The sequence below is a fragment of the Serinus canaria genome, chromosome 10 (assembly GCF_022539315.1).
Source record: "Serinus canaria isolate serCan28SL12 chromosome 10, serCan2020, whole genome shotgun sequence".
In the NCBI taxonomy this organism is placed as follows: domain Eukaryota; kingdom Metazoa; phylum Chordata; class Aves; order Passeriformes; family Fringillidae; genus Serinus; species Serinus canaria.
In genome coordinates this window covers 7,121,752-7,147,461 of record NC_066324.1, presented here as the reverse complement: position 1 = coordinate 7,147,461, position 25,710 = coordinate 7,121,752, and the positions used below count along the sequence as shown (strand labels likewise).

Below are 25,710 nucleotides of genomic sequence, written 5' to 3'. Positions count from 1 at the left end.
ATTTTACTGACCTTTGAATTCAAGGAGCAAGAGTGATTTACAGACTGCCCCACCATCTACACCTTCAGCACTACTGACCAGAAACAGCTGCTATAACACAGGTGTCCAAACACAACTGCCTTCAAGACAACCCACTTTACACATCAGCACTGCTCCAGACCTTCTGACTTGTGAAAAAACAACCACCCAGTGTAATATGGCACCTGACCAACTGGGCAAGATTGTGGCCAGATGAAGGAACCCCATCCTGACCTTGGCTTTTACCCTGAGGCACACAAGCATTGACTCTTCACACCTTGGTAAGCCCATTGTTCCTGTCAATATCCAATCTCCTGGGACAGTATGACCCTAAAATTATGTTCTCCCTCTCACAGCCCATCTCTGCCACACTGAGGAGAGATTTACCTCAATTCAAATCTTCTCTGGCTGACTTACACAGTACCACAGTGACCTTTCAGCACATGCCCCACAGGACTAGAATTTATGGCCAGGCATGGGAAATGTGCCACTCACAGGAACACGCTGATTTGGGGGATTTTTGCCACACCATAATTTGAAGCTGATAATAGAAACCCAGTAGCAGTTTAATGCTAGGGAGAAAGAGATGCCCTGCGGGGTCTGCTGGGCTGTGTTTCAATACCTTGATTGGCCATTGGAAACACAACACCTGCAGGCTTCTCACTGACTGTTTCCACCTAAGGGAGAGAAGATTATTTTTTTCCCCTTCTGCTAAGGAAAGAATTTGGGCAATCTAGCACTCCTGTAGAAGCTTGCAGGTCCTGGGGTGAGAGAACTGGTCCTGGGGTGTTGGAAGACAGGCATGTTCCAAGCAGCTGCCTATAAATTTCCAAAGTTATATAAGAAATACATACAACCAAACCATTTTCAGTTTCATTGATAATTTTCAATGCCTTGTAGCAAAAATACAAGTAGTACCACACTCCTGTGAGAAGATCCTTCTGAGGCACTTGACAAACCAATCAAGAAATAAAATAATTATGACTAAGATATGCTAATTTAGATTTTCAAGATGTTTAATTCATTAGTGTATCAGAAAAGGCTGTTATGTTCTGGAAGTCTGGAGGATTGCCAACCTTAAGCTCTACTGAGACAATCATAGAATATCTTGAGATGGAAGGGACCCACAGGGATCATCAAGTTCAACTCTTGATGTTCAAGCCCATGTCCATAGCAAGCAAGAAGATATTGATAACTTATGTTCCAGAAAGTTCTCCCTTTAATCAGATAATTTCTTTTCTAGAAAGAACATGCAAAGGTTATAAGTCTCTTGGGGCAAAAGTAAGTCTGTTCTAAATCAAAAAAGGAAAGGCAGCTGAACAAGTGCTGAAAAAAGTGCTACAGAAATATCTGCTCTATCCCCTAAGCAGAGGATGGCTTAGAAAAAATATCCAAATTTCAGAAGGAACTTTATTTTTAAAAAATGCAGAACATGGCAGCTGAATGAAGAACACTACAAATAATCTCATTTAAGGTGCTTATTCTGCCATCATGCTGCATTAGGCAGAGGGTGGGACAGAATGAGAGATTACCCTAATATTTACTTTCTCTCTTTGCTAAAAACACTGTGCTTGTCTATGCTTCAAAGCCCAGTTTTAGCATCCTTGTTCAGTGTTTTCTGTCCATTCCTTGCTCCTGGACTACTGGAATTCAATACATTAATATGTATTTTGCCAAGCTCACAGAAGGCTGACCGCAGTGTCAAATCTGTGCTGGCAGCGTCAGCTCCACCAAACACTGGGATTCAAAAAGCATTTGATACATCATGAAAAATACTGGCCTCAGCCTGCAGACAACCATGTGTCTGTCTCACAAATTTCATATTCCATTCAACCAGCTTCCATCTTTATGGCAGCAAGCTGGATAACTCAAACAGGAGCATAGTTTTGCAGAAATTTGTCTGCTCTTTTTGCAAGGAGCTGCCAACGCTGTTGTGACTGGGATAGCAGAAAGAAAAAGTAGAAGAGATCTTTGAAATTTAAAGACAATCTTGAAAAAAATTCAGCACAGACCATGAGTGTTGCATAACTGGACAGCTTTGCTTTGGCTTCAGAAGCTTGAGAAACTGTCTATTCAAGTGGAAAAAAAAACATATTCTCAATTCTGTAATTATTTAGCACTGTAGAACACATGACAATTTTATTCAGCCTTTCTTCACTGCTGCATTAAAACAGGATAACAGTTTTCACAACAGCTGACTCTTCCTGTCACCAAAAACAAAGTGTTTGGTATAAAATGAGAGAGAAATCAGCACCTCTGCCTGGCAGCCCTGCAAATTATGAGAAAATCTTCAAAAGAATACAAAGACACAAACCTCATTATTGCAGATGCAAAGATAAAGAAAAAATGTTTTTCTCCAGTGTTCCATAATCATCTCAATCAATTTCTATACACAGTAAAATCTGTTCACTTTTAACTATAATCACAAATAAGAGAAAAGATAGAGAACTGATGAAAGGAAAAAGCAGAACAGGTCTGTAAATGGAATACTTGAAGGAAATGTAATGCTGGTGGACATTTTCTGCATAAGATTGCAATTTGGTCCACATTAAGTACCTAGAAAGCTGCAAAAACAGTCTGTCAGAGATAAGACCTTCTGTTCCTATTTGATGGAAATGCCATCTAATGGGGGACCATCTGAGGAGCAGGGGCTTTCTTCAGTTCTTGGTTTCTCTCCTGAGATTATCATCAACAGCAGCAATAGCTCTTTCTTCTTGTATGACATTAGCACTGTGGAGTTGTCATTACAAAAGCCTGTCAGACCTTCCCACAGAAACCAGTCAGCAGCCAGACAGCTCTGGGCAGGTGGATTGGTCCCCATTTGGCAGACATGTGTGACCTGAGGGTCCATGAGCATGTGGCTGTGCTGTTTGAACACGTGCTGGAGGTAGGATCACATGCAGTAACTGTGAGGAGCAGATGTGCTTGCTGGTGTGAGCTGCTTCCAGCCAGCACAATGCCAGGTTAGCACTCCAGATGAATTGCTACAGGCAGCCCTTCTGCCTGCTGAAAAGATCATTACCAACCAAAGCAGGTCATTCTACCTCCTTATTTCAACATTATTAGTTGAGAGCTTCCTTTAAGGAGTGCAGCTTCCTTTGGGGCCAACTGACTCCAATAAGGTGTTGAACTAATTTGGTCCCTGTTTCACTAGGAGATGTGTCATCTCCAGGTCTGAAAAAGTTATTCAAGAGAGCTTGAGCCTTTCATAATTAACATGCAACACTGGTTGCCACACGGGGAGCAGGCACAGTTATAATAACTCTGAGTCAATAATTCATAAACTATAATGCATTATTAATCAATTATTGAGGCCTGAATTACATTTAATGAGATTAAGCTGATTGGAGCACTAAGCTGTTTGAGTCATATTGATTTAATCAATGTGCTTAATTAAACTGTGTACATTTTCCACATGATCATTATTTCCCAGTATCCTGCACAAGTGGCCCCTGCAATTCACATGCTCTGCTGTTCTTTGCTTAGGATTTGCTCTTTGCTGCAATTTATATTTAAAGGTAAAGGGCTTATTTCCTCCTAAGAAAAGATCAAAGTTTCAAAACAACCATCTAAATAGCTTATACAAGCAAATTGAGAAATGTTAGAATAGTTTTCACAGCAACAATGTTTTTTTTTATTCTGTAGGCCTAAAATGAGACTAGGTAAAGATACCTCTTTAGTCTCACTTTATCCCTCATTCCAGCTCCAGGAGCATCTTCAGATTCAATGGTATGAGCATCCTACCATATCTATCCCAAAAACATTACTCTATCCTTCTTCAGAAACATGCCTAGACAAAAAAATGTGCTTCAAATCCTCAGGAGACTACGTTTAAGATAAGCAGGTGACATTATCTTTTTTTGACAGTATTCATAATGGTTTCCTCAGCCATGCATAAAGAGGACATATGATGACAGAAGAGCAACTCAAAGTGACAGATTTTACAGATGTAAATGCATTTGCTAGTGTCATTTTTGTTTAATTTCCCTCCCCTCTGCTGCTAATTATCTGGCACAATTTGGGTTAACTTTAAACCCCAAAATTCAGATCTATAATGCTACCCACAGCTAAAAGAATACTCATTAGGTGTGTTGACTCTGGAATACACATAGCACACTGAATAATCACTGTTATTAATGGGGATGACAACAGTACAACCAGCCATGAAGAGAGCTGTGCAATTCCTTTGGGACTGTAAGAGTCATTACTCTGTGTTAGCACTAACCAGAATGGCACCTACACTACATCACATCTCAGAGGTGCCCTGCCCCTTCCCTTCTCCGGCTAAAGGTGAGAGCAAACCCACCCCGACTCAAGGTACAGCCAGGAAACACCTCCTGAAAAACAGTCACAGAGCAATGCAGACTGTACACTGTTCTTTTCTGACCAATCATTTTGGTTTTGGTGGTTTTAATTCCACCATTCTATTAACATTAGCATCATATCAGCATCCTTTATTTCTTAACAAGAATACAATTTCATCATTGCCTGGGTGTCAGTGTTTAGATATTTTCTTTACACTTCTTTGAAGAGTTAATCTGTCCATTTTCTCTGTCACAACAGTATCCTACTGCTTGCAGGGTCTACTCAGCTGTCTGCCAGGGAGTTTAGTGGAGTTACACACTGCACACATGCATAAATAATACTGTGAATTAAGAGTTTGCAAACTATTACTGAGTACACATACATGCTTCTAACACTGCCTTCCCTGGGCTCTGTGTGTGTGGCAAACAAAAAAATCAGAGCTCTGCAAACACCTATTAATTCATCAAGCAAGGAGCTGGCACCAAGATCTGGAAGCTTTTTGTTTCTGCATTTATTTGAGAATGCTCTGAATGATATTGGGAATTGCTCTCTCTTCAGAAGCACCTTTAACTCTCATCAGGCAGACCTAACATAGCCAGAAATAAAGTCAGAATGATTTTACCTTTATCACAAGACCAGGGAGGATATTGCACTTAGAATGGGTATTAAAGATATCTGTACTAGCTGGATGCTGAATCTTGTGTATCTGATGGTAGGAAGGGCAAGTTTAAAGTTAAAAAGCAGCCACAAAAAACAAAATAGACCCTCTCAGTCTCTATTTGTTCAAGTCTATGGAGCTGCAAAGCCCAGCACGGACCACTGACCAGCCCAGCTACCTTCAGACATGGATCAAGTTTGAGTGGAGATTGTGTGATTGTAACTGAGTGGTTGCATGAATCAGAGTAAAAGCACACAAAGCCAAAGAGCTCCCACCTCACTTCCTTCTGTGTTCATATCAATTTCAGAACTGAACATTTAATAAAAATTATTCAGTACACCACCATCATATAAAGGGCAGATATAAAGAGTGGAAGGAGAAAGGAGCCTAAAGTGGATATCAAAGCCTCACACAAACAAGGGATAATGAAGGAGAGAAGTAGCCCATTTTTCTTCCCTTCAGCATGGCTTGTGCTTCCTATTAACAAGGTGCACGTTAATAAATTTAACTCAGACAAATTTAACCATCCTAGGACCATATTAATCAAAAGCCTGACAAGAGCAATCTGAAAGAGTTGAGGAAGGGAAGTAAAGCACAGCTGACACAGAGGATGCCATGGCTTCACTCTCCCTAAGCACTTCCAATACAAAATAACTCCTTCCCAATGCACTCCTACCAGGCTGATCATGCTGCTTTCCCAGTGCTCCTCACCCATCCTGTGCCTCTTTATCTGTGATATTTCCTTATCCCTACATGTCTATACTTGAGAAAGACTTAGACTATTTCAGTATGATCGTGTGCAGGAACTATAAAGTCCTGGTGAGACTTGTGCCACTGGCATTGCTGAAAAGAAACTCTCAAGGTAGAGATTAACACATGTAACAAAGGCAACCTAAGTTTGATAAGAAATCAAAATTACTGTAGCTCATGGAAACTGTTCATTGGCCTGAACCAGAAGGAAAAACAAGGGCTGTCCATTTTTATTCATATCTATGTGCCAAGTTCCCCAGTGCTGGAGCTCCACGTTCCTTCTCAAGCTGAAATACCCATGGAGACTGTAAAAAGCCATGGGATTTATTGCAGGGAAACCCTCCATCCTTTGGTCTCTTCATATTTAGCTCTAAGTTGTTGCTCTTGAGTTATGTTTTTAGCATGGAAAACATTGACAAACAGGTCCTTCCATCAGCCAAAACACTTCACAGAAAGATGGGTATGCCATACAAAATGAGGAAACTGAGAAGTAAGTGCTGATCAAAGCAACACAAAGCAGCACAAATTAGACTAAGTGCATCCCCAAAAGCCATAATTATCCAAGCTACTCAAACAAAATAAGCACATACATGATTATTCAGATTTGCCTACAGGCATCCCCACAGCATAAAACATGGTGTGCTGCCTTGCTGTTCTTTCAGTTGATGAGACAATAAATATTTTCATCACTTAAGAGTATTGGTGTTTACTTTTTCAGTCTTGAAAACTTGAGTGAAACTGTGTTGCCTTGACAATGCCTTTCCCCCAGAAAAACTTCTCTTTCAGTTGGACAACTGGGGTTTCTACAAGTTCTGTTTTGATTGAGTTCCACGGGCTCATGGATAGGAAGTCTGCAATCTTATTGTCGTGCAAAGCTTCAGAGGAAGGGTTTAGTGGCAAAGGATTTGATGGCATTTCATAGAAAACTACAAGCTCCCACTGGCTTCAAGCACTACCACAAGGAAGGAGATATTTATTTTTATTGAAAATAAAGAGAACTTAAGCCACGTAATTGGGATTTGAACCTAGGTGCAATATATTAAACAGCCAAAGCATTTGGAAGAGGTATCTGTCCAAATTTTTCATAGATGTCTTATGAATCTTTCAGCAAACCTGGGCTGAATAAGCAAGCCAAGCCTTGTCTATGTAGACAAGTTAACAACCTTTGAAAACCTGCCAGGCTCTCTTCTAAGACTGCAAGAAGCAATTTAATATACTCTGAGAATACAGTGCTCCAGAAAATGGCCATGCCTCCCAACATGGTCACATTTATATCTCAATACTTTTTTGAATTTTTTTTTATTTTTATTTTCTATCACAAAATCCTCTTTTCAGAAAGTCCTTTCAAAACCAAAAGAGCAAAAGTCCAGTGTTTAGGATATTGACTCCTCATGTCACTGACTCACTCCAAGCTCTTGCTTAGATAAACCCAAATGTTAGCTTAGTTTTTGCTTTTTACCACCATTGGGAAGGGCTTCTCACTTGGGCAGAAAATCTTGGTCACTGCATGCCTCTTCCAGCTGGCTCCAATCCTCAAATAAAATACTTCAACTTACTTTCAGTTGTCCCCTTGAGACCTTCTGCCATGAGGTGCCAGCAAATAACATCTGACCAGGTGAACACTGTCATGTGCCAAAGGCTGCTTTAGGTAACCAACCTTCCCCTTCCCAACTCCCACCCATTGATTTTCTGTGTCATTATCATGGAAAAAAAAAACCACTTAAGGGCAGGAGTTCTCTCTTCAAGCCAGGCACGGACAGCCACAATTAAAGCTGTGTATGTAGATCATAAATTCCACATGTAGCCTGTACTTGGCTATTTTGCTTTAGTATTTCAACCAAGAAAAGCATGTTCATGATACAAATTTGCTAATCCAAGGTAAAAGCTGAAGTTGTAATCAAGTTATTACAGTAGAAAGGAAAGAGCTGTGGATGATTACACTGTAATGTCAGCATAGCTGCAGTCACTCTGCTCTAAACCTGGGCCAAAAAAGATAGCAATAACTTCCACCAACTCCCATATTTCAAATCCCTTATAGTTTAGAAGAAGACTGAAATGAGAATTATGGTTCATGTCACAGAATCCCTTTGGAATCTTCTAGCCTAGTGCCTAAGTCAGCTAATGAAGAGTATTCATTTAACATCTAAAAAGATCTTAAGACAATTTAAATATCAACACAGGTTGAGACCTTTGAGGCTTGTGATGTTTGAAGAGATTTAAAAAAAAAAATCACTGTACACCTTGTTTCTGATTTCAGAAAAAAAAAGCAAGCTACATATAAGTAGTTAATGATTTAGGCTCTAAAATCAAAGCTAACCCAATGTGATGCTAATCAAAATCTTAACACTTGCTGTTGAGTTACAGAAACATTCTTATCTTAATCTTGTTCATCAGGGCCACTGAAGGTCTAAATCTTTGGCTGTCACAAATAATCATCTCTAGATATAAAATAGCAATTACAATATTTACTATTAAACAGTACATAATCAGTATGGTCTCAGACAGAATGCAAAGAGTTCTCTTGTGTCCAGATGGATCTACTGGGCACACTGTAGGAGCTGGAATTTCATCAGAAGACTTCAATTGCTGGTCCAGCTTGGAATGAGTTATCTTTGTTTTGGTTTTTTTTTTTCGTTTAATACTTCAAAATAAATAAAAATTTTAGTAGAAAACATAAAATGTAAAAAAACTTGTTGAATTAGTTATTTCACAGTTTTTTGCTCTAGGTGATATTTTATTTTGAACTTTTCAAATGTTTTACATTATTGAAGAGAAATTAGAAGTACAAAATGGCATCAGTTCTCCTCCCTCTTCCAGGCAAACCTGTAATTTTTAAAGAGCATAATTTGCTATTCCTCATATTTATATTCCTTTTTCCAAAATGAGGAAGACAAGAAAATCAGCATGCTCACAAAAGAGGTTGTTATTGTCACTGCGACATGAGCACAATTCACCAGCATCTTTTTTAATCCTTCATTGGGCTACTTACAAAACTGCTCCAGGTCATCTCTAGTTTTAGACTCAGGCATGGCAGTGATTGTGAGCAGTGGGCATGGATTTCCTCCTAGAGTCTGGCAGAGTGTCTGCTGCCTCCAGTAAACCTTTTTAGGGTTCCTATTTTGTTCCAGGATATCAAGATGGGACTGAAAAAGAAGCAAGGAAGCAGATTTATAAAGGAGTTCACAGTCTATAAAACCTGATTTTATTCCAGTAGCTGTATATTATTTTTGATCCTAATTTCATATCTTGCTAACTTCCCAGCTGCTCTCTTTTACCAGTTAATATCAGCACCTTTTACATCCCACAAATATGCACAAGCCATTCACAGTGCATCCTAGTTCACTGAAGCTGCACAGAATATTTATTCTTATATCATTATCTACTTGAGGATGTCCCTTTTTATTGCAGAGGGGTTGGACCAGATGACCTTTAAATGTCTCTTCTAGCCCAAACTATTCTATGATTTTGCCTTAACAGTTCCGAGGTGCTTTTGGTAGCATAATGAAATTTCTATGCATACATAAAATCCAAAAGAGAAGCATTTACTCTTTATATTTTAATAAGGGTTTTGTAGAAATGTGAGAAAACTCACCACTTTTGAACATTTACAGAATTGATTGCCTAGCTGTCAAGCATATGCCAGTGAAACTCAGTGACAACTCCATATCAGAGGCAGCCAAAAAGTTTATATCAAAACAACATTTTGTGCAATCAGTAGTGGGAAATTTGAAGAGTGTCTTTCCAAGAAGTTATTTCAAAAGGGAGATTTTCTCCTCACCCCCCCAAATTTTATGATAGTTTTAAATCATTCTAAAGACCAACAGCTTCTTGAGAAATTTGAGGAAAAGAACTGGCAGCTTAGAAGAAAGACTTTTTGGAACAAATTGCGATCGCCTCATTAGACACGGAGCCACTTGTCACCCACACAGCAGATGAAGTGTGGTTCTGTTTGTCTGTTTGCAGTGCAGCTGAGGAGGGTGAGCACTGCCCCTGTGGGCTGGTGCTGAGTGCTGGGCAACACCAGTTGTCTCCCAGTTGGTAGGAATAGGAGCAGTGAACACACTTGTCCTAATAGAAACTAAAACATTTTAGTTCACTCAGTGACCCACAGAGGGTGAGGGTTTGTCCCTATGAGTCAGGGTTCAATTTTAATCTACATTTATGGGACACCACGTTCCTGTTTATCAAATCTTGGAGCTCACCCTGTTTCAGACTGCTTTCCCAGCATTCAAATAGAGCCATGTAAACACAGAACTGAAATTTACAGTCAGCTATGTTATAAAACAATTAAAATACAGCTCTATAAAGTAAATTCAATTATTAAGTGCATTTAACAATCTCACATAGATACAGAGAACTCAATATCATCATTTTCTCATGTTCCTGGTACCCAGTGAAACTTAATTGGGTATAGCTACCACAGAGATTTCAGCTAGATATCAAAACAATTAATACTGTGATGTAAAAATAGATAAATGACTGTTCATAAAAGAAATGTAATTACTAATGGACAAGAAGTAATGAACTGCAGAGTGCATCCAGTTCAAATAGGATTCTACAATATTTCCTGCAAATATGCCTATAACCATTAAATATATATCATATTTAAAAACATTTTCAAATTATGAACTCCATATACAAGTTTATCTCTTCCCCAAAGCACTATGTCTTTAATTGAGCCCTTGGGTTCATAATCAGTTTTAATTTATTATTGATATGTAAAACCAACACATTTCACCAGTGGACAAATGCTTTAAAATGCAATCTACTGACACACAAACCTGATTTAGCTTATTTACTGCAGAAATAAAAGTAAAATGGAGATGTGCAGAGTGCATGACTTGACATTTTAAATTAGCCCAAGCAAAGAGGCCTTTCAGAATTATTAGAAGTAGTGATTTTTGCTTTAGCCAGAACTGGACATGACAATCCATCAGCCTTTTCCATCCGTAATTCCCATTTACCAAACTTTATGGTCCTTATTGTGTCCGAGTTCATTTAAACTTTTCCTGGGGCAAAATTCCCTTTAACTTCAATAGGCATTTTATTTGAAGAGACAGTGAAATACTTAAAGACCTGATCCTGGAAGCCTAGGAATAACATCTTTTTCATCTCTATTCTTTTCATTCAGGAGCAGGTGAAACATTCAGTCATTCCCAGAGCACACAAACTCTCCAAGTCTCTCTTGCTTTGTGCCAGCAAAAGATAGAAATCAATAACAGTAAAATAATGATGAAGCACTGTATTTATGTGAAATGTATGGTGGTGAATAAGTCCAAACAATTCTTCAGTATTGCATGTCTTTTTTACCCTGCAGACTGTAGATATTTGTGTCTTCAGGGCAAAAGGTCAGACCCCACCACTGGACAACACAATCTTCCCCACAGAACTTTAGGAGTAACTGGTGAGGAACTGATGAGAAGTGAGCTGACAGAAATGTTTTGGACTGAAGGCTGGACTGGCCTTCCCCCAAATATTGAAAGCAGTTTCTTTGAATGTCTATAATGGGATGCAAAACAGTTGACAAGAGGCTTTCTTGAGTGGGAATCAATCCAAGCCTAACTCTGCTGATGTGCCAGGCAGCACAGTGAATCCTGGGGGAGGACACTGTCCCCTGGAAAGCACAGCCTCCAATATCTGCTTATGGCAAACTGATATCATTATAAAAAACACAGTGACCTCAAACTCCACCAACCCACACCAGCATGTATTGCCCAAAACAAAATGTGTTGACAATGGAAACTTAAGTGAGAAGGGAGGGAAACTGATTTACTGGAACTGTGTGGTTTCATTTGCAGTAGCATTACTCTCATCTTTAGCATCAAAGCAAAGCTACTCCCAGAACTATTCATTTCACTTCTTTCATCCTATCTCCCCTCCATCAATTATAGAAGAAGCACACTGGATGCATTTCCCAGAAAATTCCCTAACCATCCACCCTCCCTTCCCACAGAGAGGCTGTGGAAAACAAACCTGTGCCCAGCAAAAAAAAACTTGGTACAACTCAATAACTAAATTTATGCTATGGAGTTGAATTCTTTTAATTTCTGTATTGACAACACCGGTGGGAGTGTCACAAATTCCTACTGACACTCATCTGGCACCGAGGAAAGAGCTGGTAAAGTATCAGATGAGGTCCAGCAGTCTGGTGATTCTGGGTGCAGCTCTGAAAGCTGGGATGCTACCCTGTGTCAGGAGGAGGATCAGGCAGCACATCTAAACTGTCATTAGGTTTAGCCCCCTGCTTCCCATTCCCTCCAGCAGGAGGATCCTGCTGCCCCAAGTGAGTGGAGTCACCTCTGGTCTGTGTTATGACTGGTAAAGGCACTCATGGTTTGTGCTCAGCTTGTCCCACAGAGAAATTTCTTCTACAGCATTCTGGGCTTTACAGCTGGCAAAACAAGGCATTTACACCAATGATCACAGAATGGTTTCAGTGGGAAGGGACCTTAAAGATCATTTCATTCCAACACCCATGCTATTCCCCTAGACCAGGTTGCTCAAAGCCCCATCCATCCTGACTCCCTGAGCACAGCCAGGGATGAGGAGGTGAAATCAATCCTCAGTGTCATCCCAAAATCTACACATACCCAAGCAGCTCCCACCATTATCTTATCTAGGTGGACATGTCAGCATTACCATCATTGTGGAGTAGGTGTAGGGGTAGTGGTAGGCCAGGTAGCAGACATCATCCTTGTGAGGGAACTTGATGCTGAAGGTGAGGGTGTAGTAGAACCTTCTCCTCCCACCTCCTCCTGCTGCTGCACTCCTGCAGCGGTAGTGGTTTCTGGAAGAAGAGAGGAGGAGGAAAGTAAATGTTTTTCCACTTCTAGACATGAGTTTGAAGCAGCCATGGGAAAAATAAGCATTCAGAGAAGCATCTACACAACAGGACACAAAGCCCAGTGGGGAGTTGGGAGGCAGAACTGCACGTGGCAGTGCAGGGCACTGCCAGTCACGTGCTGCTGAGGGATGGGAGCACTCTCCTAGGAAAATAAAATCCATTAATGCTTCGTTTTCTTGAGATGCAAATAAAGAAGCAGTCAGCTAATAGTAGCTCATATAGCAGAGTCCAGACATATTTAAACTATGCATTCTGCTGAAATTGCTGTATTTCTTCAGATATTCATATTATCTTGCTGAGAGAGGCAGGTTCCTATTCACAGCCCTGAACAATGCCATAAGAAAATACTCTGCAAAAAGCCTGGAGACTTAGAAAATATGAATACCCTACCAAACCTACTATTCAGTTCCACCACAGGAAGAAAAATGATATTTCAGGAATAAAAATAAATAATAAATAGGACATACATAAAAATATTTCAGATAACATCAAAGGCATTTTGCTGAGAAGAAAGAAGAGAGTGGGTTTGGGTAGAGACTGGGCACAAAAGAGAAGTGACCTCATACAGATTTTCCAGTTGTGACCAACCCAAAAAATTCTTCTTTGTAACCCTCTTTTTTTGAAGATCTGACCCTCTCCCTCTCAAGGACCAGTGAGGACTAGCTGCTCCCTTAAATACAGGGAGCTGAGCTTGACGTGGAAGCCAGAAGAGCAGAGAACTCTTGAGGCAGGGTCATCTCCCACAGCACCTGATCAGGGAAAGACTGGGGACAGTGGAGGAGCTCAACCACAGGCTCAGATCATCAGACAAGATTGTGGTGACAGGTCTGGGTCCAGCCAGCAGGTCCCTTCATGGGTCAGGATCCAGATCAGGATGTGCAGCAAAGCAGTGACACAGCAGCAGGGACACAGCAATGACTGAGCTGAAGCCTCACTACAGCAGATCTCTGGGTGAGGCTGGTCAGCACTGACAAGGTCTAAGAGAGCACACAAATCCTTGACACTGCCTTCAGTAAAACTACAAATCTTGTAACAAGCTCCTCAGTCTAGCGTCAGGAGCTGATCTCTAGCAGGAGACTTACTCTGATGAAGAGATGACTTCAGGCTGAGTAGGAAAGTTTTCTTTTAGCAGAGATGAAGTGACAAATCATGCACTTTAGGGAGAAGCCTCAGAGCAAATTGCATCCATAAGTACATTTCAAACAATATTTTTCCCACATTGCACCAATTATGCTGTTGCCAAACCTTCTGATTCTGAAGGACTGTGAGGTTTCTTTGACAAATGTTATCATCAATGTTGCATTAAAATGCAAAATAGAAGAGGCAACCAAAAGATGCAATTTCAACTCCTGAATTTTACAATACTAGCTTATTTTGCTGCGGTTCATTTTTATTCAAAGGGGTGGAGAGAAAAGGTAATTATTCTTGTCAAATTCTCCAAAATAATCAGCTCTTTTTCATAAGGGAGAGACAATACAATGCTGCTAGGTTTTCACTTGAATTCAATAGTTTGGAACATATGGGGTGAGTGATACCAACTGGATCAATAGATAGTGCAGGAACACTGAGTCTCAGTGGCAACCTGAAAAGCCTATGATTTTATTCTCAGTTGAACCCTTTACCCCAACATTTCTTTTGAAAATAAAGCACCTTAATATTGGACAAAGACTCAAAAGAGAAAAAAAATCAATAAACCCACAAAAATAGAAAAATGAACTTAGCATTTATATATGTATTTCACTGGATCAAGGGTTAGAGTCTGCTATCTTTTTGAAGTCAGAATAATGACATTTATTATAGTTCCTGTTAATTTGACAATGAAGGATAATTAAGAACCATTTCCTGCATGGTGCAGAAGGAAAATGCTCTCTTCCATGGCCTCTATTATACTCAGGGCCACTTGGAAGGTTAGATCACCTTATTCATAAAGTGTGGCCACAAAAGTGCAGAATTCTTCCAAGCCCTCCCCTCCAAGCTGACATTTGTAGTTAGAGGTGTGGGAAGAAGCAGGTCTTTGCAGGCAGATACTGCATAAATATCTCACATTGACATTATTCCCACCCGTCCTTAACACTCCAGAGTAAAGGCTTCTCCCTCTGTAGTCTGTAATTCTGAAGACAAGTGTCCTCTCCTACCTAAAATGGCCACTTTAACCCAGGGGTTTTGCAGCAAGAGACACCTCTGACCTTGCCACACTGGTAGTTCAGTGTTGCTCACTCCTGCCTGCTCAGACACGATCCCCAGGGCAGGGATGCTCCCACAGCACTTGCTGGGCAGCACATTTCATCCTTGTTCCCAGCATCTCTGCTGTTCCACCCAACTACCCAGCAAGAAAAGACATTTCCAGACTTTTGAATCACTTCTTGACACCTGCTTCAATCCACAGCAAGCTATCTGGCAGCAATAGCAAGTTTACAGATGGCTTTGGCTTCTATATTCTTCTGTCTTGCACTGAAAAGAAAAACCCCTGTGTGTAAGCAGAGTAAATGATCATGTACTTTTACTGTATATAATCTGGTCTGCTCACAATCCATCATACAAAGCAGTACCTCTGAATATTTTTGAAAGAAACATAAAAAAAAAAAAAAATTTTCCTCTGTGCCTCCCTCTCCTCCTACTGCTGTCAAGCCAAAATAACTCTATTGCTTCCTTTTTCCTCCACCAGATTGATGCTTTTTAGTTCCTCACCACTTTTTCATCACAACACCCTACCATATCAGCATGGAGCCTAAAGTAAAAAGCAACGAAAAGGAAAGGAATAAAAGGCTCTGGAAACATCTGGTCCCCACTCCCTTATTTGTCTTCTCTTTCAAAAACACGTTGAAAGTCTCTCATGCTTTCTAGAAGCCAACACACCGATTATTGGAGAGAAAATAAAAAGAGACCCAAGTGTAGTTTTATCAATGAACATGTAAGCTGTATCTACTGTGCCTTTCAGTCACTTGGTAGCAGTGAAATCACTTTGTTTGCTGCTCTCCTTCAGAAAAAAATGCAAAAGTATTGTATTTCCAGCATAGCAGTGATGAAGAGTTAATTAATCATTATTATAGTACTACTTCTCTCTTACTCTGCAATTTTTTGAGCTTAAGAAAAAAAATCTTTGCAAACACTATCTGATTAAAACATCTTCCCCATTTATCTATTCCATTCTTTGGGTTGCAGATAAGTGACTCTAATTTTCCACCCTTTTTAAGGGGGGAAACAGACATAGACAGGTGAAGCAGCTTGGACAAAGATGCAAGCAGGAAAGGAGCTGGGTTATAATTGAGGAATTCAAAAGCACCTAGTGATTCAGGAGCAGTATCTCTTGGCCATCTGATCTTTAGACTTCCTATCTGCAGCATTTAGTATTGTAAAATACTAAATGTATTTTAGTACTAAATTACTATTTTAGTACTAAATATATTTTAGTACTGTTAGATGATGGAATATGGCATTTTCAGTTTAGACTTAAATCACCAAAGTATCAATATCCCAGACTTCTGGGCCATTTCAAAACAGAGTTCAAATGGAAAGTAGAATGTTTCTCTCTTCTAATCTGTTAATGTATTGCCTTTGTCCAAAATACTCCCCACCTGAAGTTTGGTGTCCTCGTTTTCCATGTCTGGACTTTTTTACATCTCTAAGTGTGGTTATTAAGTGCAAGACACTTTAGTAACACCCTGATTCATACCATAAAAAGTAGTATTCAACAATTTACTGGGCAGGACTGTTATTTTGGGGTCTGCCACTCTGGAAAGTAAAAAATGCACAACAGAACTTCCTTTCCAAAGAGCAAATCCTGATAAGACATTTTGTTGTCAATATTTTAGGCAGAATCCCAGCTGAAGTAGAACGTTCCCCCAGCCATTGTGCCATTAAGGTGTTCAGCCACACTGCAAAGGCCAGGTGCTTTCAGAGAGAGGCCGATGTCTCACCCTCTCACAGATATCATTAGAGCAGAGAAGTGACCTGCTAATGTTATGATGTTTATTTCATCTAATGTGATTATAAAGATGCTGAAAAGAGAAGGCCTAATTCTGACATTGTTGTGATCACTAAACAGCCAAATTGTTAGTGCTGATGTGGGAACAAAACACTCTATGTACCTCATAACTATCTGACCTGACTACTGGCTGAAAAAGCTGGAGGTTAGATAATGTGCTTAGAATGAGCCATGAAACCAAAGGCACAAGCACATTGTCACCAATTCAACACTCAGCTGCCATTATTCCTTAAATAATTTGCTAGAAAGGAATATTATTCAGTGCACAAAAGCTGCCAAGACAGCAAGAGAATTAGATGATCTTATTGTAACTGCAACTGTTTATCATGGGTGTATCCTGTCACTTCACAGAGAGACAATAAAATAGAGCAGAAGTGTCACTCAGCTATTTTCTGACAAGAGCTCTGCTAATATTCTCCACAACATAAAAACTCTTGTGAGACCTATGAGAAAGGCAGACAGTGACACAGCTGTGCCACAGCATCCATCTTTATGAGTAAACTACCCCATCCACAGGGAAGATGAATGCCAAAGATCAGCCAACCTGCTTCACACAGACATCTCACCAACAAGCTTTTCCTCCCCCTGTCCGTCAGCTCAGAAGTGTCTCTCTGTAAAAGCTGTCAAAGGCATGCCTGGGTTCCTCTGTAGTTTTCAAAGTGCATCACTATTTTCCCATATTTTTAATAACTCCTGGTAAAAATAACTGGATGAGATTCCCTTCAAAATATGCAGACCCCCTTAGGATACCTGTGACCAGAGGAAATGGAACTGAAGTGAGCTCTTTCCCCAAAATACTGGCAGTGTGATCTCACTGTAGGAATCCCAATTCCTCTTCTGAGACAAAGCCTGAGCAGCCCCAACCCCTCTAGTTTCACATTCCCTCCCCCCTATAACTTCTAATGACTGAGAATCTCTTTCATAATCACTGAAAGAAAAACATTAAAGTTTCAGCAGAGGTGAAAATGTATTTATGTGCGTGCATGCACATTCTTGTGTCTACAAAAATATGTGAGAACCAGAAACACGCAAAAAATGAGAAACAACGAGTGCTTATCCTAGATGATTATGTTGACATATAATTCAATGTACAGCTAGAAAACACAGAATATTCCAAATCAATAAGACAATTCTCTCATATATTCTGAACAAGAATCTGATTACAGGCTTAATTGCACAATCATGGCTTAATCTTGGAAGTCAGCTGCTGTTTAATCACTGCACAATAGCTGCCTTGCTAATGATATGGGAAGCCACTGCAATGGCATCCAGCATGAAAAGTCTGCCCATACTCAGAGAAGCCAGACATTATAGGCATGTAAAGGGAAACCACTGAACCACATATATGTGAGCTCTTGAGGTAGAAAAGATTAAGGTCAGGTGCATGAAGGTCAGCAAAGAGTACTTGAAACTAAATAAGATAGCTACTCAGATTGCTGTAGACAGATGTTAGGCTGAGAGAGGATAATCTGTGCCTTCAACCCGTCCCCAGCCCACCCCTGAAAAAAAAAATTCCAACAGAAACTGGGACAACTTCTTTTGAGGCTCTGGCACACTGCAAAAGCAGCCTGAAACAGGGAACTTGCCCAAATATCAGCATGAGCTCATCAGGTTTCCTTTACACCACTGTTGTATATTCATTGTAACCCATTCTTTGGCTCCTCCAAGAGTTCCTATATCTCTTGCAAAAGAAAAACAATGATCCCATCCAGCTCTTTTCTTCCCAGCCAGGAGAAAAAACAACTACACTACTTCTCCTTTCCTTCTCCTTCCCTCTGGGCAAGGGAATTCTGCACATTCCCTGGCATCTAACAGCAATATCTCACTTGTGGCTGGTGTCTGAGGGTGGAAGCACACAACACATTGAGCCAGCACCAATTACAGACATCTGAAGTAGGGGGCACTGGTGGCAAGAGGCTCATGACATCAGTGCAGCTCACAGGAGCCCACCAGTAGAGAAAGGAAGGCACAGATTATCCACCAAAAGTGCACTTACTTGTAGTAGCAGATCTCTTGCCCTGCCCGAGTCCAGCGAGGCCTGCCCTGGAGAGCTTCCCTCACTGAGTACAAGACCAGCTGCATGCCTGCAGAAAACAGCACAGGTTCAGGTGATGGGACATCCCTGGCTGGAAAAGACAGGAGTGGGAAGGAAAAGGCTAAAGAAGAAGCATCATTATTTTGTTTGTGCTCTCTCTGTTGATAGTTTATGCAGAGTAAATACATTCCCAAAGCTGTGTGTTTTGTTCTGAGACAGCCATGTCTGTACAAAAAGTCTCTCCAGAAGAAATGAGCTGAATGGAGTTTATTAAAAAAATAAATTATTCTTCTGACCTTTGCAAACCATTTTGTTTACAAACAGAGGAAGGGAAAGAAAATAATATGAATCAAGGCATCAACAAGATCAGTAATTTGGTTAGTCTAATATTTTATGCTTGGCTGCTCTATTATTGAACTCTTAATCCTACCGTAGCATCAGAGATCTGTGGCACATCCAGAACCCTGCCCTCCAAAATCAGCAAGCAAAATTACAAGGTTTTAAACTTACTATTAGTGCTAAATAACACCTAAGCATCATAAATGCTGATAACAAGGGCATCCATCTTTGTACTGCATTATCCCAGAGCGTGACCTCTTCCTGACCTCCAAAATATTACCATCTCATGCCCTGAGGGGGCAAGGCTTCCTCTGATCTGAGTTGCACATCCATTACTCACAGCTCCATGAAGCCAGCCCACCTGCAGGGAGTGTCTGTATCAATTTCCTTGCTGCACACACCTGCCTGCTCTTTAGGGCAGGGTGAGGATGCTGCCCTCCCCAGCAGAGCTCTCTGCTCAGGGAGTCCCTGGCCAGGGGCTGCAGGGGAGGCTCCTGTCAGCCACAGCTGAGCCCAGCAATGATGCTGGCACCACTTCTGTGAGAGCACATTTAAGAAAGAGAAAAATGCCCTCCCAAGTATTTTTGCATGTTGATAAGTTGCCCCCCAAGCCTTCTCTTGGCTGTTCTTGTGATGGGGAGAGGTGATGCTTGAAAATCATTAATACTGATGACACATTTCCATTAACAGCTATTCAGTTCCCTACTTCCTTTGGGTTTCCCGTTAAACTCCCCAGCACTGTTGGAGCCCACAAGTATCAGCAGCAATGCCTTTCCAGCTTCCCTTGGGCTGTGCTGTGGGGCAGCACTAACTCCCCACAGCCAGGAGCAGCCTCTATAATGCTGATTTCTGAACCAGTGCTATGAGTTATCTACAAAAGGCAATTCTGTGGTTGGTACCAGGACACGGTCACCACGAATTTTAAGAGACACAGGCCTGTCCAGGTGATCAGGAAAGGGATGTGAGGCTCAGTGTCTGCAGGGGTCTTTGATATTCTGAATGCCAGCTCCTGCCCTTCTGAGTCCAAAGGACACACACACAAAACTGTCCCAGAGCAATGGTTGCTACTCATTCTAATGGAAAAAAAAAAAAAAAACTAAAAAAAAAATCAGTTTTTCCTTTTTACTTCCCCTGTGGAAAAGTTCAGTTTTAGAAACCAAACTGAAGTCAGGGTTCTGATGAAATCCCCCATGGCAGAGTAAGTTAGTGAAAGAGGGGGAAGGAGAGAGGTGGAGGTTGTGCCTCCTGTCTCGCTCTGCTCCTGGCCACAACTATTTCATTAAAAATCCTTTCTGCTGATTTGAAAGTCACACAGTGCCATCTAACCAAGAGCAAATGGGAAAAATCCAACCAGACAAGTAACCAAGAGCTGCAAAGAATTGCCACCCAGGGCACTTTGGCACTACCTCACAACTGCAGGCTTTTTGTCTCAGAGTGTGGGCATTAGCCCAGGAAGGTACAGAGGGAATGTGACAAATAAACAGCATCTCTTACCACTGCTCTGTGCAAATGCTCTGCATGTGCTGGAAGGGGTAGTGAGCCTTGCTCAGCCAAGCCAGAAAAGCTGGAGCTTCACTGCCTGCTCAGAGCAGCAGAAGGAACCCACAGAGGAATTGCTAATAGCCAACCCCACAAACAAGCCATCCAAAAGCAAGCCATGGCTTAGCCTCCCTCCTTAGTCCAGATGGTATTTTCACATTTCTCTTCCAAATATGTTATTCATTGCATGCTTGAACATGTGAGTCATGTGCAGTTTCAGGTACACAAAATTGGATTATAAATGCTGACAACAGCCAAACTAGCAGATAACAATCTTCCACCAATAATAGCCTGAATCTCTGGCTACAAGAGTGAAGGGACTAGGGGCTTCATCAAAAATTGCATTGTGGTTTAAAATAGGACATTACCATCCTTCATTTTCAGGCTCCTACCATACACACCACACTGAATTGTGTGATAATTCAGGTAAGCAGTATAAGATGACCAAAAAAAATTCAATTGGGGTCTGTATGAATAGTTGAACTTCAGCCCTTTGGGTTAAAGAGTAAATGCCTTTTAATTTGTCATGTCACTCATCCAGCCAGTTTCACACATACAAGTGATCCCAACTCCTGAGGCTGTTTGTTATAGGTGCATTGATCCTCAGAGAGTCGTCTTGGTGATGCTAGAGGCTGTAGCCACAGGGCTTCAGAGGAATGCAAAGTCTAATATTATAGACTTATTAAACATTCTGAGCCAGGTGTTAAGCTGGTGTAAATTAACAGAGCTCCATGGAAACAAACCAAGAAAACCCCCAGCCCATGCCAGCTAAGAATTCAATCCACAGTCTCCTTGCACAAGAAATAATTTCTTTCTAAAACAGGCATTGAAAGATGGGATTTGCCCTGCCTATTTCTGAACAATTCTGCCTTCGTCCTGAATCATGACAGGAGCTCAAAGACAGCAAGGAACAGAATTTTTTACCATCATTAATATCAACAAAAATTTCAGTAGGTCCAAAGATGTCTTACTAGATGAGATCAAAGAATCGTGAATATTTGTTTGAGGATTATCACATTTATTTAAATCTTAGAAGTCCTTTCCAACCCTATACTGCTCATTCAGTTCCAACAGATTGCCTTTCCCCCTCAGCTCTCCTAACCCCAGTGCCATTCTTCTTCTTCAGTTCTGGTCTGTAAACACAACAGTGATGTTTATTTCCCCCCACAAATCCTCTCCCAAATCTCAATATTCAGTTTCCTCCTCAGTCCTCCTGAGGATAGACAAAGGTTCCTTGACAAATCTAAAGTGACTTTTTCAGTGGACTTCAGGGCAGATAAGACTGAATCTACAGTCTCCCGTATACTTACAGACATGGAGAGTTTGAAACCTTTACGGCATTAAAAAGATATTTTTGTGAGGAGAAGGCTGCCCCAATTCCCCAGAGGCTCATACCATAATTAAATTGGCTGTTGAGCTTCTCACAGTTGATGATGTTGAAGCGATAGGGAACCGCTGACTTCATGTCACGGACCTCGAAGTAGAACCACTGGTGGTGCTGGCTGCTGTTCACATCTGCATTCATAATTAGGTCATACTCATACCTGTGAAGGAAAATAATAAAAGCAGTGGTCATGAACACTCCTGTCTGCCACTGAAGACACTGACAGCAGGCTATGCAGTCAAATTGATTGATATTTTGTGAGCATCACCATCAAACACCATTAAATACTCACACTATAATAGTCAAAACATTTTGAGCTCTGTTTTCTTAATCATGTTCTTTCTGTGACATCCAGGTGTTAGAAGGCATAATAAGCTCCACATCATCTAAGCTGCTTCCCTGGCTGACCCTTTGCAAGGCCAGGAGAAGGCCACCATCCCACACTGTGGTCACAGCAGCAGGCAGGCTGGGACACTTTGTGCAGGGGTACTTACTCACGCACTTGGATCGCCTTCCGAAGGTTTCCTGACTCAAACTTGGAGAAAAATGTCAGACAGCCTGGAGCAGCTGGGCTTGAGAGACTGCTGGAAAGCAAAGCAAGGACACCTGTAGCAGATTGCTTCAAAGACAAGTTTTCCCCTGCACCTTTTCTATGCTAAAATTTGCTTTAATAATTTTTTTTTAATTAGCAAGACCCTGGGAAGGAGGAGGAGGTGAGAAAATCCATAACCTTCCTATCCAATGCAGCTTTTCTCTCTCTTGCTTAGTAATTCTAAATCATATCTTTCCTTTTCCCAATACTCTCTTTTGTCACTGTCCATGTTTGCTTTCTTCATTCCAATTACTTTCCCACTGGACTATTCCTATTATTTCATTATTTGCAGAAGGCAGCTTTATACAATTACTCTATATTTCCTCTTCCTTCATCTATAGAGTTTCTTTCTCCAACTGCTTAGAAACCCTTAAATTAATCCTAACCAACTTGATAACTTTTTCCTACCTCAAACTCTCACCTCTTGTCTGCTCCAAAGAATGTTCTCCAAGTCACCTATCCTTCCTCTGAATGCAATTTCTTTAAATTGGGGACCCTCTCAACTGCTCAGTGCTACATCTTCTCACAGACCAGAGTTGAGAGCCTAAAGCTTTCACAAGGCCAGATGTTTGAAGGGTTTTTTTGAAGTGCTGTGTGTGTGCCACACTTATGAAACAGGGTACATCTACAGCCTGTGCAGACACTCCATGGGCAATTCTGCCACGGGGCGGGGGGAGAAGATGGATTTGTCTGTACAGTTCCCAGCACCAGTCTTCACCCCTGCTCCAAATCACTGCATGCAATGCAGACAGATGCAGGGACAACCCACAGACCCTTTGATGTATGGATTTTCTTGTTCTATCTAAAAGTTCTGATGATTTCCTGCTCCAGGTTCTTCCACAACAAATCCTTTCCCCGGAGTCACTTAGAAACAATCTACCCCTCCTGGATATTTTTTCTGTTAGGCTTTTACCTCCTGTTACTTTGCCTTTATCAGAGCTGATAAGTAAACTGTGCTCAGTGACAGCACTGACAGTGCCCCTGGTTGCAGCACTCAATTTAAGGGACCCACCTGGGATCATCCAAATCAAACACAGTTCTTCCTATCACATCCCCGGGCTGGATTAGGCGGCGAACATCATCAAGGACTTTGTCTCTGGTAAAAAGAAAGCAGCAAATCAGCAAATTGTAGTGACAGTATGAAAAATATTAATATATTCTTCTAAAAAGAGTCTTAGGAAATTCTTTTTAAGGACTGGAAAGGACTTCCATGTGCTAATTCCAGGTGAACTTTTATTTTTCCCATCGTGAGAACACTTCTGCTCCATTCCCACTACAAGACATTGCCTTTTGGGTTAAATGACTAATTCTGGGGGATTATTCACTACTGGATTGAACTGATTTATCCTCAGTTTTTCCCAGTCAATGCCAAGCCCCAAGCAGCCAGTCTTACCCTGTGTGGAAATCTGCCGTTACTTTCAAACCTACTAGTCTGACTCATAGTGAATATTGACTATAAGTCAAGCTGATTTCTACTCATTATTAAATAGAGCTTCTCTGATCCCTGAAGATGATCAAATGTGGAACACCAGATTTTCTTCCTGACCTTTGAAGCATCATGAAGACATGTTATGCCTTGAAGCATGATATGATTAGTCCCATTTCAGCCATACAGTTACACATGTTGTTGTAGCCACAAAAGCAGAGCTTTTAGAGCAACAGTGCAAGAAGATGGTAAAGTGATTTTCATTCTAAACAAGATTTCTAGCTCATATATCTACTGCAGAAAGAATCATTCTCCTAGCAGTCAGAAATCAGTAGTCCTAATAAATGCCATTAGTTGATCAATGCTGAAGTTTAGCATAGAAACCACCATCTTTGCTGCCTGCTAATAATCCTCTATCCCACTAAAAAGAAATATAAAGCCATTGCATATAGGCTTATGTCAAGCCAAAAAGCTGTAATTAAGAGCTTTCTCTCCCAGCTCATCTTCAAAACACAGCTTCCCATTCATCTGAGCACCTAAATAAAGAGAGGGCCCTTCTGAAAGGACAGATATGATTTTCCCTGAAAGAATCAGATGGGACCAACAATGCAAGCACTAAAGTGGCTGAATAAAGAGTAAGATTGCAGGCAGAAACATATCACACAAGGATACAGAGGCCCCTCCATCTCTAAAATGGACTTGTTCTCATTTGTGTTCTAACAAGGTCATAGATTCACAACCAGCTTAGATTCCCATCACTGATGAATTTATCAGTCAATTGAGGCACATAATTGGGCAGCCAAAAATTTGCTCAATAACTTCCTAAGGCATTCAGAGCTGTTAGAGTCAGAACCTACACTAGCCAGTTTTGAGCCCAAGAGCTCTCAGCTTGGTCCCCAGTTTAAAGCACCATCACCTTTGGAGCCCATGCTTGCGCTCCAGCACAGGCTTGCTGTAAGGAGGTGGCTGGTGACCCCAGAAATCCGGGAATGCCAGCTCTCTGTAGCCTGGGATGGACTTCACACATTTGGCCCTGGCTGCATAGAAACAGGGGCTGTGGAATGGGATATCTCCTTGGTGTTTCTCCAGAAGATTTCCAACCATATCGGAGCTCTCCAGCCTCCCTTCAGGACTAGGATTGATCGAGGCCTCACAATGAGGGTAAAACACTTTTTTGTACCAAGCAGCATCTTTTAGGAGAGAGCACAAAGCAAACACATGATTCCTGGCTGGATCTTCCTCCTCACAGAAGTCTTTATCCTGGGCTTTTTCAGCAATGTCTCTGTTTTCATCATTCTTATCCCATATGCATTCCTCCTTCTTTCTCCAGCTCTGCAATGGGACTTTTAAATCCTGTTCTCCTGGATCTGGTCCCATCTCTGTGACACTTTGGTTTCTCCATCTGCAGTTTGGATGCTTCACAGAAGTAGCACTTGGAATGAAATGAGAGGGAGCAGAGGGAAGACTCTCAGTCCTGTCCTCCAAGCTCTTCTTTTCCTCAGACTCAAATTCAAGCTCCTTGAAATTTAAAAAGCAGAAGAAATTAAAAGAAACTACAGACAGATTGTGCCTCCTTCCAGAGGAAACCTTTCAAGGGGGAAAAGAGGAAATATTTACACATCTTCCAAAACTGTACTCAACCAATAAAACAGCCAGAGCAAAATCAGTGCATGGAGCACCTGCCAGCATTTCTCTATCCACAAAGCTGTTTCAACAGAAATCCTCAGAACCCAAAAGGATCTGATTGGAGATGACTCGCCCAGATGACTCAACCAAAACCAATCATTCAAACAAAGAAAGGAAGATATTTTGCAAGACATTTTTTTAAAATTATA

The 25,710-nt window shown here is 41.1% G+C and overlaps 1 protein-coding gene across 1 annotated transcript in view; it reads right to left on the bottom strand.

Moving 5' to 3' along the window:
* The window catches only part of AGBL1 (AGBL carboxypeptidase 1), a 263,620-nt gene that overhangs the window by 176,126 nt on the left and 61,784 nt on the right, over positions 1-25,710 (bottom strand). Inside the window, exons 11-17 of the mRNA XM_050978551.1 lie at positions 24,792-25,393; positions 23,462-23,545; positions 22,352-22,441; positions 21,869-22,017; positions 18,557-18,644; positions 12,371-12,518; positions 8,721-8,874 (exon numbers count right to left, since the gene is read on the bottom strand). Of these exons, the coding sequence (XP_050834508.1) occupies positions 8,721-8,874; positions 12,371-12,518; positions 18,557-18,644; positions 21,869-22,017; positions 22,352-22,441; positions 23,462-23,545; positions 24,792-25,393 (1,315 nt within the window). The remainder of the gene's footprint in view (positions 1-8,720; positions 8,875-12,370; positions 12,519-18,556; positions 18,645-21,868; positions 22,018-22,351; positions 22,442-23,461; positions 23,546-24,791; positions 25,394-25,710) is intronic.